Source organism: Varanus komodoensis, unplaced genomic scaffold (genome assembly GCF_004798865.1).
Source record: "Varanus komodoensis strain SLA01 unplaced genomic scaffold, ASM479886v1 scaffold6_2, whole genome shotgun sequence".
Classification (NCBI taxonomy): domain Eukaryota; kingdom Metazoa; phylum Chordata; class Lepidosauria; order Squamata; family Varanidae; genus Varanus; species Varanus komodoensis.
The window spans coordinates 9424613-9439394 of NW_025336346.1; the positions used below are offsets into that span (position 1 = coordinate 9424613).

General features: G+C 39.3%; 1 protein-coding gene across 1 annotated transcript in view; it reads left to right on the forward strand.

Annotated features, from left to right (window-relative positions):
* Positions 1-377: 377 nt before the first annotated feature.
* The window catches only part of SLC6A11 (solute carrier family 6 member 11), a 123261-nt gene continuing 108856 nt past the window's right edge, over positions 378-14782 (forward strand). Inside the window, exons 1-5 of the mRNA XM_044451286.1 lie at positions 378-431; positions 814-1046; positions 7973-8107; positions 8822-8962; positions 10415-10505. Coding sequence (XP_044307221.1) covers positions 827-1046; positions 7973-8107; positions 8822-8962; positions 10415-10505 — 587 coding nt within the window. The 5' untranslated portion in view covers positions 378-431; positions 814-826. The remainder of the gene's footprint in view (positions 432-813; positions 1047-7972; positions 8108-8821; positions 8963-10414; positions 10506-14782) is intronic.

Genomic DNA, 14782 nt, shown 5'->3' on the forward strand with positions numbered 1-14782 from the left:
CGAGCGTTTATTAGGAGGTGGAGCTCAGGCCGCGCCGTTCTCCCGGCGCCCGAGCGGGGAGGAGAGAAGGCGGGAGAGCTGGCGGAGGGGGCGGGTGCTGGGCGCTTCCTCAGCAGGCTGCGCGGTTGCAGATCCCCCTCGGCCGTGTGGCTAGCCCGGAGCCATCCAGCCAGCAGCCCTTCCAGCCAGGCGGCAACAGCGGACAGGGAGACGTCCCTGCCTGCCTATCACGAGCCTTCCCCCTCGCTGCTGTTGCCGCCTCCGCCGTGGGCGCTCGCCGCGCCTCGCCCGCCTCGCCTCTGCATCCCCTTCCTCACTCTTCAGTGCAACGAGGACGAGCAGAGGCAACGCCAAGGGCCGGTTCCCGACGCGAGCCCAGCGCCAGCCCCGAGCTCTTCGCTCTCTCAACCGCAGCGCAGGCAGAGTCCTGGGTGAGTAGCGGTTGGTGGCAGGATCCGGCCTCCCTCCCCGCCGTATATTCGCCTGGAGACACGCAGGAGGCAGCCGGGCAGCGCCGGGCATGCCTGGCAGCCGCGCTTGCAGAACTGGCGTTTCGAGCAGCCGAAAGAGCGCGGCGCTGGCTGCCTTCATTTCTGCGCTAACTCCGCAGTCTGCTTCGCTGCACAAGCACGGCAGCAGCAGTCTGCACGGGCTTGCAAACTTTGCATCCTCTGCACTTGTAGACCTTTCGTGAAACGCAGGTGATGCAAAGCAAACGATTTGTCGTCAGGGTAGAAAGGGGCGCCGGAAGGTTCAAGTACTCTCTCTCCCATGTGTATGCACACATACATCTCCTCCTCTCTTCTCTTTCAGGCTGGAAAGAATCATGACTGCTGAAAAGAGTATTCCCATAATCAATGGGAAGCCAGAGGATGCTCTGGACCCTGAAGCCTCCAGTACCAACTTGGTGCACAGCAACGACAAGAAAGTGCATGAAAGAGGCCACTGGAACAATAAGGTTGAATTTGTGCTCTCTGTGGCAGGGGAGATTATTGGGCTGGGAAATGTGTGGCGATTCCCTTATCTCTGCTACAAAAATGGAGGAGGTAAGATGGCATCTTGTATAAATTCATAGCTTGCACGTGCTATAGAACCTGCCAAAAGGGTGGGGGAAGGAGGTGGCAATGTGCCTCATGTGAGGGGAAGGCTTTGCATTGTGATATGTCAGGTTTCAGGCAGGTGTGATGTGCATATCTCTCAGTCTGTGGGATGAAATTCAGACTCTGGTAGATATATCGATTAAGGCAGAGACTGATGTAAACACAGGTGTATGGGCTTGAGTAGATTGGAGATCATGCCCGGCATAGGTTCATACAATGCCTTAAAAAAATGCTTCTTTAAATTGTACAACTGAGTTGTAGCTCCCAGCCAGGTATTTTGTCCTAAAGCTTATCATTAGGGAATGTTATAGATTTTAAGAATTTTATTCTTGGGATTTTGGAAAACCCAAGAAAATCCATGTCTGCCTGTTCTAGCAATGAGACCATAGAGAAAAACACCTGTAGGGTGACAAGACCTTTTATAGGCAAAACCATACTTTGATAGATGAGGATGGTGGACAATGAAGGAAGACAGCGTGTTGACTGTAGGGTTCTGTGAGTGTGTGAAATAGAGGACAATCCAGCATCTGGACAGCATAAGAGTCTTGACTGCAAAAGTTTGTGCCACAGAACACAATTGTCACCCTTTAAGGGCTTAGTGGACCCTTTGATATTATAACAAGGTAAAGTAGTATTCATATTAGCATTTCAATTTTTTCCAGTTCTTATCTATAGTAGTTATAGGGACATAGGTATACTTCAAGTCATACATACATAGTCTATTTGTAAGCCTATTTGAAAATAAGCCCTTCTAAATGTAATAGGATTTAGGGTGCTTCCAGATGGAGGGTGCCTATTGCTAATACTAGAACAGTATTGTAGCTATTCCGTGTTTTCTTCTTTAATACTTTCTGATAAGAAGTTAGGATGGAAAAACAAGCAGGGAAACAGGAGAACTACAAATTAAAAACCATACTGTTTGGCCCTACCTAAAATTCTGTGAAGAATGTGGTGCAATTGAACAATTAAGAACTTATCTGGAAGAATCCCTTAATCAAAAGGAAATGTGTTTAGAAGAGTCACTTCAATTCTGATTTTTGGTTTTACTCTGGGATCTGCATTTGTTTCTGATGAAGCCTAAATCCAGAACTGAAGCAGTTTGCTTCAGAAGGATCCAGGCTTTTCCCAAAGCGATTAAGGACTTCCAGGATCCAAAGTGAAGGCTTGTCCTGAAGTCTTCAACTATTCAGAAAAACACTGCTACATTAGGCTCCAAATTGATACATTTTCTTTACAACTTATTTGTAAAAGGAACATGTTAGACTGTGGCGAAAGTGGCTGGTTGAGTTTTTTGATTGATGACTCTAGTGTTCAACCTGGGAATTTATCCACTGGGTTCTCATTTTTAAAAAACCTTTCAATCAGAGTTTTTAGGGGCATATAGATTAAAACTATCAATTGGTGTCAGTTGTGAAACCCCTCACACAGATTTTCATTTAATGTAATTCCATAACCTACACTTTAGAAATTGTGCAGATTACTTATCTCTGTTCTCATACATATTGCCAACAAAAAGCCACAGGGAGGAGTGAATCCCTTTCTGCCAAATTTTAAAGTTTCTTCTTGCATGAACAGTTCTGTACCTATCCCTCTGACATTTTGCAGGCTACTTAACTAGAGGTATCCTAGTTAAGGCATTATGTATTAGTTATATTGAGAGCAGATTACTTCCCTGCCAAACTGTAAAGACCACATTTGCACTATTCTTTATCTGTCTGAAATTTCACAGGCCCTGTTCCTATGATTGCAGATTTCATTCCATTTTGCCAAGAAATGTTTACAAAATTATAGGCATCCCCTTAAACACACAGGTGACCCTTTAAATCCTGGCTAATTCTGTTGATAAATAAAAACATGATTGCACTTTGTTCATTCTCCTGTTTGGGGAGACATGCAAACCCTTGGATTTCTGAAGTAGGGTTTGGCTTTGGACTTGAGCTCAATTGGGTTGTGCCCGAAGTGATCTGAGGGGAGTTGAATCACTTTCTAAAGTGCTGGCATGGGATCATAAAAAAATATTTTCTTTGATGTGTGCCCCTATCTTTTATAAACTAAGTTGATATCACCTTCATTTCCATAGACTGGTATGATGGCCAACTACTTTAAATGGCTTTTAAAATTGATGATTTAGATTGGTCGTAAGCTAAGTGGTGCTGAAGGGGAGTTTTACAAATAACCTGGAAAGATGAACAAGTGGGTCCTATATGAAAGCAAGGGCTGTCATACTTCTGGGGCATGTCATGAGAAGGCAAAACTTGCTGGAGAAGACATTCCTTCTAGGGAAAGGCTAAGAAGAAGAAAAGACCAAATATGAGATAGATAGACTCCATAAAGGAAGCTTCAGCCTTGAATTTAGAAGAGCTGCCATGTCATGTATAGGACATTTTGTAGGGCCTTCTTTAATAGGGTTCCCATAGTTGAACACAACTTAATGGTATATAACAGCAGCAGCAGCAACACATTAGCTGTAACCATATCTAGATATTTAACATGAGCCACAACTCAGCACATAATTAAGTGCAGACATCTTAGCCTGTTAAATAAGTCCCCTGTTCTAGATTGTGTCCATAATGTGAAGGAGATCTCTGAATGCTCGGAACACTCAGGGAGAGATTGAGAGTGCGGTTGCATGTTCCGTTTTCTCCCTCTATGGACAGTACATGTTCACTGTGCCATATTTCTTCAAATGTTTTGGAAGCTGTTCCAATAGCATTTTTCAGTGTAGGACCTGCTTTTGGAGAACAACAAGTCAGGGTGTGCAGAACTGATTGCAGGGTTCTTTGGATCTTGGCCAGGATCTTGAACTAGGTGGACTGCTGCATTCTCCCAGCATGGCAGTGCTTATATGAGTAATGGAAAGAGAGAAAGGTTTCTAAGGCAATGAAGGGACATACTGTTGCAAATTCTAAATAATCATCAGAACCTAGACTTGTGAAGCAGGTCTAAATGCAGCTCAAGAAAGAATGAACTATCTTAGAGTATGAATGCAAAATAGTTTTGGTGTTCTTTGCATCATTACATGCATACTTGGCAGCTGTGAACAAATGTGTCTTGCAAGGTATGGCTTCTGAGGAAAAATGGCCAATCAGAAATAAACACATGCTGTAGGCATTTAGCAGAACCAGTGTGAGCTCCTCAATGAGAGCGTGTTTGGTCTTGTAAGAAAGACTTGGAAAGACTCGAGCTTCAAGGCACAACCATGCAACTAGGTCACTATGTCCAAGTGGGGAGTTTGGATCATTTCTTAAAGAGCATCTTCCCATGTCATATTGTGACTAGGACGTGATATGACAGAAGTGTTTCAGCGCTGAAAGGAAGAGGTGAGGCAGCACCGCAAGCCTCCTTTTCCCAATGTGGTGTCCTGCAGACAACACTGAGCCTTGTTGACTGTTGGCCATGCAGGCTGGAGCAGGTGGGAGCCGAAGAGTAACACATACGGAAGGCATCACATTGGGAAATGCTGACTTGAGCCCCCAGATACTTATGGCACATTTTTCTCTTCTGGTGCTTAAAAGATTTGTGAACAGATACCCGTAACCTTGCTCTGCAGTCTGGATGCTGCCAACATGGATCGGTCTTGAACTGATGAAGCAACATGTAAAACAACATGAAAAAAGTAGTGTGTTAGGCAGCCCGTGTACAAAGCTAGGAAATTCCTCATGCCATTTTTGTTCTATGTTGGTGAAGAAACTGGACAAGTCTTTTTTTGCTAGATGACCAACCAGCCACTGTGAACTCCTTCACTTATATTTGTCTGGGTAAAATAAGAAATGGCAAGTTAAAATGGTACAATTAAGTTTTCTAGTATTCATTTGGCTTGCTTTTCAGTGATTAATGCGGTGTTTGATACACTGAGAATTTAATTTTATCAGTTAATTTTATTCAGGAAATATTATATTAATGGATAATGAGAATGGATAATACATACGATTAAAAATACACTCTATTTCTATTGCTTAGATCAGGGCATTAAGTGGGAAAAAAAGCTTGATTTGATGATTCTATCTAGGAGACTTCAATTAGGCAGAGTTCTGTATTGATCACAAGGCAGCCTGTCTGTGTCTTTTCTTACATAGTTCTCATGGGTGCTAGAAGGCAGAGTATCTCTTCTTTTGTTCATATGCTTATTGTAGCCTGCTTTGTGATAGTGGTTGAGTGTGTGTTTTTGCTCAGGCATGTTGCAAACTGTTACACGATACCTTATTGGAATACAGAGGAACATTCATTTTGATATAAGTACTGATTCTGAGTATTCTTAGTGATGCAGCTTTTGGAAAGCACTTTTGGAAAAAAGGTTTTTACCTATGGAACATCATTTTGATGAGAGTAGTAGGTTGAGATTTTAAGCAGTTCTGGAAAGCAGATGTTCTTAGTTGCGACAAATGGCATGCTTGGGAAGATAGTGCTTGATCAGCAGCATTCAATTAAGCTGGTTGTTCTCCATTCACTGGTTTGTAACCCCCCTCCCCCACCTTCCAGTATTTTCATTTATACTCTTACATTTAAGGCTTAATTCAGTTCCAGTTTGTGAAGCATCCCTGTCTTTTAGGAATCAACTCTATGCATATTTAGACAGGAGAAAGCCCTACAGCTCCCAACCAACTTGCTGACAATAGTAATCCTTTTTTTTTTGGTCTAACATATAGAGGATTGCACCCTCTTCCTTTGTGTTCAGGAGTTTATACTTTCTGACAAGATAGTGTTGTTTTCTTTATCTAGAATATGACCAGAAAGTTGTATTTGAGAAACCTGGAAACACAGTGTATCAACAGGTCATAAAGGGAACTATTCCACAAGTATAGACAAGAGTAGAAGAGGTTTGTGGATAGAAAATTCCCAATGTGATTTTGCAATATTTGCAAAATTAAACAGTTTGTCTAAAAGCTGCTGTGTTTTTGTAAATTAAATGTATTTAAATATTGATATCTATTCCAATATATGTTTCTGGAATGTTTGTTATCATTGTTGCTAAGGTTCACTGATGTATCATATAGATAAGATGCGGAGGCAGTAATATCAGTTGTGGAACTAAATTCTCTTCCTCAGAGTCACTGGATGACATTTATTCCCTTCATCCAACACATCTTTACCAGTTGCATATATTTGTTATTGATTTTTTTAAAATGAACATCAATAATTTTAAATAAAAATCATTTTCAGTGTTGATTAAAAAGTGTTTATTTGTTAGAACAATTATACTTACCCAATTTATTCACAATTTACTATGTAATAGAAGTTGTTTTTTATGCAGTACTGCCATACTGAATAAATAAAAGATAATACACTACTATTTTAGAGCTAACTTTAAAACCAGCTAACCAGTTTCCCAAGTTAACTATTTAATTGATAAATATATAAAAATATTGTAATAGTTTCATTTTATAACTCAACCTAACTAGTTATGCATTTAGTTGTTAGATTTTCCATAAAAAGTAATGCTTTACTTTCAAGTTACCCCACTGACTTTCAGGGGAACTCGCTTTAAGTGCTGTAACACTTGAGCTTCCCATGGGGGCACAAACATGTGTCCATGGGGAATGATTTCTGCTTGGTCCATGGGAAAATACATCGAATGGGCCTTCATATTCTAAGCATCCACATACTATTTTTGCACTCTTCTAGTATTGAAGGAATGTGTAAACATGCAAACTGATGGTTTGTGGTGCCACACATACCTATTCAGACGTAGGTCCTGTTGAACTTAGTGAGACTTACTCCCAGGCTACTATGCAGAGGATTGCAGCATAAAGTTGTGTCTGCACATCAGGACAGCAGTTCCTGGGTTGTTTAACCCAAGAATTGTGGGTATGGGTGCAGCATGTGAACTGTAGACTTGTTGCTTCCACTTTCAATTAACAACCCAAGAAAAGCTCTTTCAAAGGTGTTTTGTGATATGCAAACCCAGAACCCCTGGATTGTTTATGGACCAAACAAATTAGGGTTAACTGGGCTGCGAACTGGGTTTAAATACCTTACCAATTCTAGTTATTGATTTGAAACCAATTTTAGCTTGCTTTTAAGTAAGGAAGCCTCCGAAGATAGTGTATGCAATAAAACGTATGACTCAGTCTTTCCCCAGAGATGGCACTGTTAGTGACATCCCAAGATTGCATATGTAATCTTATGCTGCATTCCAGCTTTGCGCCGGTGGCACTTGCGCCGGTGCTTAGCAAGGCATTGTTAGTTCCTTTGATAACATGGGATCAAGATTGCAATCCTGCACATGTTCATCTGGGAGTGAGTCTCATGGAAGCCACTGGGGCTTCCTTTGAATAGACACATGCTGGCTCATGTAGATACCAGAGGCAGGCAGAGTTTTGTTTATGATGTGATAAGGTAGAGTGTCTGTCACAGCACTTCAGCTTCATGTTATTAAACAACTCACCGAATCTGCAGAAACATTGTCACTTCAACACCTACACTGAGTTAACGCTAATGCCCTGGTGATGGACATAGCAGGATAGACATCAAACTTGTGATGGTTGTATAGTCTTCAGCTGCCTTGATATTTTACAGCTTTCTACACATGTCTTTGTCCTGTGAGTAGCTTTAATGCTCTTATGTACAAAATCATGTACACTTTGGAGGCGGGGCTGGAATTCCAAGAGTATTGTGAATTTAATGATCAGTTGTCGATTAAAGTCAGCCTGACAAACATGGATCTTGAACATTCAAGGCCAAAGAAAGACTCTGGTGCATCTTGATTTGCACAGATATTCTTTTGCATCTGTAATGCTACCTACAAGAAAGTATTGTTTGAAGTAAGACCAGAAAATGATTCTGTAGGCAGAATGCATACATAAAATGAAACTAATTTATATTTAAAGAATTAGATATAAACTAAGTAATCCTTGTGCAATGCTTGCTTTCAGGTGCTTTTCTTATACCCTATGTGATTTTCTTTATTTGCTGTGGAATACCAGTGTTTTTCCTCGAAACAGCCCTTGGACAGTTCACAAGTGAAGGTGGCATTACCTGCTGGAGAAAAGTTTGTCCACTGTTTGAAGGTACAGTTCTATATTCCTTACCTGTGTGTGTGGACACACACATTTTTCATTGTACACATGAAATAAATATTTTTTAATTTCTTCATCAGCAACAGTATTTTGCAGCCTACTGATCCCTTTTGTATCCAAATTCCAAATGGCAAGTGCAGCACCATAGTTAGGAGCAGAACTTGCACATTAAAATAAAAGAATGCAGTGAATAGACTTAGACAAACCACAGCCTCAGTTTCCTTCCTCTGTTTCAGTAGTGTGAAGCTAACTTACCTTACAGTCAGATGATGCACACAAAGCATTTATAAAACTTGGAATAAATACCAGTTTAATGTTTTGGTATTACTGTTTTTAGTTTAGAATGTGTCCCCACAAGGGCTGTGAGAGAGTCCTTAAAGATAAACTTTTCGGGTGTTTTATGTGCTTACTTTCCAATGCAACATACTCACTTAAACCTTTGCAAAGTTTGGGGATGGTAGGATACAGCTTCAGCCTTCTTTCCTTTCACAACCCAGGTTAACCTCTTTGTTCAAGGATCCCCCAAATCAGTTATCATGGACAGCGTGGATGTGCATGTTCCAATACTGTTTTCATTTCGGTGGCAGGAACTGGAACGAGCATGAGCTGAGAATATTCGGACTTGAAGAAACAGCTAGTTTCACACCTGATTTATTTTATTTTCTTTAAAAGAGTTGAAAGCATCTGTCTCTCTGCTGTTTGCAGGTATTGGATATGCTACCCAGGTTATTGAAGCACATTTGAATGTTTACTACATCATCATTTTAGCCTGGGCTATCTTTTACCTGTTTAACTGCTTTACTACGGAACTTCCCTGGGCAACCTGTGGGCATGAATGGAACACAGGTATGGGCACCGTGAAGGTATTGTCTCCATTAATGCACTGAAAGAACATGGATGAGGGAGTCATTCCATAATTAAATGTTTATAACATTAACAGTATGATGGTGGAAATTAGCTTCACTTTTCAAATTTTATAGTAGAAAACATGAATTCCAGTAATTAATGTTAATTATAAATCAAAGCTATGTATTTAAATCTTGACTCAAAATTGTTTTTCTTATCTCCTTTTAAGCATTAGAAATTATTATTTTAAAATGACTAATGTCATATCTATACATCACTTTGAAAAATAACATGCAGCATTGTGTGTTAATAATTAGTTAATTAGCAATTGAGAAAGGGTATATTATTTAAGTTTTTCATCCTGGAGTCTCGTGTGTTTATTTTATGTATACATATTTTGGCTAATTTTAAACTTTAAAACAACTTACACTTTTCCTTTAAAAAAACAACAACCAAGTTCATCAGTAATAAAGTTTGCCACAATATAACATCATGGGCCAAGGTTAATTTAACATTATGATACTGGTTTTTCACTGAGCAAATGCTCATCTCTAGTAACATTTGGATTATTCAACTCTGTAGCTGGAAGTTGTGTGAATGTGAAAATGGAAAGATTGGATTCAAAGAGGCTACTACATGTGCACTGGAATTACAGACATTTTTTTCTTCAAGAAGCCGTTTTTGTATCTAACAGAACAATGTTCCCTTGGGTTCCCCTTATTAAGAAAAAAAGCTTTTTGGCAGTTCAAGGAAAAGACAACATTAAATTAGTGCACTGAATCTGAAAAGAAGCTTGGAATGTTTTAAATGAGATGTGTTTCACTTTAATTTAATCGCTGTAGTTTTAATTGGTGCAAGAATTGTTATTTTCTATCCGTACCTTGGATTCCTTGAACAACTCCAGATTTTTATTCAGATCTATGATGCATGGCTAAATTAAAAGACTTCAGTCAAGTCCATCGGAGATGATAGGACTGGACTGTCAGTGTTGGCATCTGCTCAGGAACACTTAGCCAATACTGAAGACTGTCCAAAAGTATGTGTCAGCTCTACAATGGAAAATAGCTTTGATCTCTTTCCACTGTTTCTCTGAAGCCAGAGATAACACTGTGCCAAATGGTAGTTTTCTCATTTGCCATCTTAAGATTGTTGTTAAGATGCTGTTGGTAGAAAGTGATTCCCAAGGCTGGGATAGTCACTGGGAATTGAACTGAATGTATTAATTCCTGAACGATCAGAGCAATTCACAGTCTATTTTTACTATCCAGAAAATGGGTCTCTTATTGCAGTTTGAATAAGAGAAACAAAAAAATTTCATGACAAGGACTATTTTATTTGAAATCAAAAGTCATAATAGCATTTTTTTCAAACCTTTGTAGCCACAATCCTAAAAGTAATCAAGTAACTTGAAAGTTTAAGACAATTGTTGCAACTTTTTTTGTTCTTTTACAGAGCATTGTGTGGAATTTCAAAAAATTAATATGAGCAATTGCACGCAACAATATTTGCAGAATGCTACTTCTCCAGTTATGGAATTTTGGGAGTAAGTAAAATCAAACTTTTATTTGAAATTAGGTCATTAATCTTCTTTTAAAGCAAAAGTTTGGAGCAAACATGAATCGCAAAATACCAGCCTCTGGTAATGTCAGAATTTCAGTCAGAAATGGTTTTTGCATATAATTAACAAAGGTGTAACCATATTATTTTTCAATATATGTGAAAGTATTATGGTTGAATAACTATTATTATAATAATAATTGTAATAACAATAATTATTATCAACCATAATAAGAAATCTTTGCTTTGTTTAGTTATCTGAGTTTGATTAAGTGGAAAGGTTGGTTATCTGATATTTTACATAATTGTTTTTATTAAAATGTTTGTTTAACCAGCTAAAAATAATAATACATCATTTGTTAAATATTGTAACATAAAATGCACTACACTTCCTAAAATTGGATGAGAAATTGTCAAAACAAGTTTGAAAGATAGTGTATTACTTCATATACTGTATAAACCAGTTTTATCTGATGCTGGGAAGGATTGAAGGCAAAAGGAGAAGGGGATGGCAGAGGTTGAGGTGGCTGGATGGGGTCACTGGGGAGGTGGGTGTGGGGTTAGATGTACTCCGGGGGATGGTGGAGGACAGGAGAACCTGGAGGAATGTTGTCCAGGGGGTCACGAAGAGTCGGGCACAACTTTGCTACTGAACAGCAACAACCAAAATAGTTTTTTAGCAGCCTAATTATAAGACAGTATAGCTTGCAACCAATCATACCTAGTTTTGCTTTTCACGAGATGCATGCAGGAATGCATTTCAAGTCCCACTGAAAACAGAGAAGCATAATGTTAGCCACAGCTAAATTGTTTCATTAGTCTTAATGGGACACAGCGATGACAGCTATAGGGGGAGCATCCAAGTTGCATCCAAATCTAACAAGAATGTAAATCCCATTTATTTCAGGGGATCCATTTGGACAATATCTGGGTTTGTCGTACAGTCTTTAGCTAGGAACTCATTACTAATTGCACGGCCAGGATATGCCAGTTGTAAAATAATAGAGTTAGAAGGGTTGGCATGCGCCCTATGAATCATTGTGCCCGGATTTTCTTTTACTTAAAGCATTTAGGCACTTTGCTTAGGAATGGCTGGCATATTCAGTTTCGTAAAAAACTGAAGGCAAATGTGTGAAATGCTGGTGTGCAAGGAGTTGTCAGGTAGACGACAATTATTTTAAACTTTTTAAACACAAGTAGCTGAAAGAAGCTCATGACAGGTCTGCTAACTGGACACATCCTAGACATCTGTGTTTTAAGAAGTTGTGTAGCATTGGAATTATCTCTATCATTCTCCCCACATCCCAAATTGGATTGTCATTGGTTCATTTTATATGGCTCCCAGTCCTCTACAAGGAGCAGAGGGAAAAGTAGACAAACTGAATGGACATCTAACCTTATAACTGCCTTGGGGTCCTTGCAGGAGGGAAAATGTGAGGCATTAATGGAATACATAATAATGTAATACTAATTGTGGCCTTGACCCTGTCACATTTCTTTCTTAGTGGAAACCGATCTGAGCCCAAGACACAGGGCACATTATAAAGGGCTAGGGGACCACGGCTCTGGAGCCACATGTGGCTCTTTGAGTTAATTTTGTGGCTCTCTGCTTGCCACATGGGGCACCCGTGGGCACCCACTTGCTGCTTGCCACCTGCCACCACCTATGGGCATCTCTTTGCGGCTCTCAAACCTCCAACATTTACCATGTGTGGTTTTTCTATTGAGCGGGTCTGGCCATCCTGTCATAATAAAAAAAGTTACTTTTACACAAGTTTTTTTCTGAAGTTTAGGAGTTTTGTTGCCTTTAGTTTGATATTTTGCTTCAGATTGTATTTTGATGGTGTTCTGTGATTCAAGATGGATTCACTAATATATTGGGATGGTAGTTTTTTTGTGCTCTCTTATTTCTGGCCATCCATTGCTGTGGATGCTGTGTGGAATAGCTCGGTTTGGCAAAGATACACAGAGAGGCAGGCCACCTGTGTTAGTGTAGAGCAGAGCCTCTGTGTTCCCTCTGTTACCAGTCTTGGACTCTTTATGCCCCATTCTGGTGGGGCTGCTCTTGCGGGAAATCCATATTACAGCAGCCCATTGTTTCCTCCACAATTCCTTAGTACTTTCCTGTGGTTTTTGCTAAGACTATCACTATCAACAGCATAACATAGGAAATGTATTAATTCTATTACTCCTTCGGAGATGTGTTGTACTATTTGCTCTGAATGGCTCCATACCGGAACTCTATCTTTCTTAAGTATGTGTTCTGTAGCTGTAATCATTTAGTAGAAGCATAGGGTGTAGGCTAGGATTATAGTAAATGACAGTAATTATGCTAAGCAAATTTCCGTGTTGTCTGGTAGTTTATTTGCACTAAATTGGGATCTTGTGAAAATCTGAATAATTGAAGCATTTGTTTGGTTTAGGACTATGTTTCCGAAAAGGAATAATTTGTATGCATGAACAACTTAAGTCTTGATTTTTAAATGATTGATGAGAAATGCAAGCTTTTCTTTAAACCAATGCTGAGAAACTGCTCTGCTGTCTTTCCTCATGAGTCATGCTCTGCTCAGTAGACATAATTTTGGAAGCAAAGAAATTAAGGTATCATACTTCTACAGAAGAGTGTGTGCAATGGCCACCAAAAATAATCCCATTTAAAAAGAAGAGGATAGAGAGGAACCTCATGCTTTCCTGGGCTAATACTACATTTCTGCTAAAATAATGCAACCACCTGCTGTAAATGGTGCTTACTGTTACTCTTGTTAACAAATCACTGGTTTACTCCCAAAAATATATATTCTTTGAAGGGATCATTGGTGTGACGAGATGGAAAAAGATGTCCAGCTGAACTGCTGCTTAAAGTAGTTTTCTTTCAAAACTAAATCGAACATTTCTTTCATCTTAACATATGATGGGTATACAATGCATGGAGGCAATGGATATTAAACATTTGCATTACGGTTTTGAAAAGTGCCTTTTATTTTAGGTCTGATTTCATAGGAGATCAAGGAAAGGAAGTAGGAATTTCTTATGGGAAAAACTTAAGATATCTGTATAGTATCTAAATAGTCAAAGAAAACACCCACTTTGGAAAGAGTTTAATAAAGATGTAAGGGTGTGAACAGTTTTGGTGTAATATTTATGTGCTTGATGCCTAGAGATGCAGAGGATGACCTTTTATATTTGAATAGTGTGGGACTATTGTTGGAAACACATGGTCAGATTCTGTATATTAAAGCAGTGTTTATGTGTTTGTAAAAGAATTCCTTTCCATATGCTATAATGTTGGCATGAAAGTGTGAAGAATGGTTCACTGATTAATTGCACCCTGTATTTACCAAGATTTCTAGTTTTCTTTTACATAAAAGAACAGTGTATAAACATGTTTTCATTTCTCAAATTTTATAAAATCAGGAGAAAGGAATAAGAACATTGGCTGCTTTGCTAAAAAGCAGAAATGGCATGATACAATTTTGGCAAAACAGAGGAATATAGATGTGCTGAAATGCATGCATTCCCATACAGGAAAAATTTAATTACCTCTCTCACTTATACAGTCTGTGCAAAGAATTACATTATGGGCCCTTACAATTAATATTGAGTATGTACATTGTGCTACAGTAGTAACACAGAATGGATTCTGCAGGACTGATAAGGATTGAAATCAGAGTTTTATTAAATTACTAAGGCAGGATATATTTATTTATCATTCATTTTATATTCAGCGTACCTACTAAAAGTCAAGTCAGTTCATAACAATTTAAAATAATAAAATGGGAAAATTAAAACAAGAACATTAAACACATTAAAACTTTTGTCTCCATGGGACAAAAGGCACCTGACAATTGATGATACATAGCATAGATTTCTAAATGTTCCTATGTCCCTACTTTCCCTCCCAAGCAGACCTCTGTATGTAATGGTGCCCTCTAAAAGTCCATTCCTGCAGACCTTTAAGTTGAGAAAGACCAGCTCAGGTCCTAAGCTACTTAGAGCTTTAAAGGTAAGCTAAATCTTACCTTTCAACTAAGCCCAAGAGCAGCTGGAACATGGGGCAATATGGTCATGAAAATCCCCACTGGTTAGTTAGCTGACCTGCATCAACTGAAACCTTTGGACACTCTTCAAGGGAAGCCTCACATAGCTCTCACTGCAGTTGTCCAAATGTTATATAACCAAGGAATGCAGATGTGCTAATGCACTCTTTGCTGCCATTGGGACGTGAAGATCCAGGGGCAGCCCAGGAGGACACACACCTGAGCT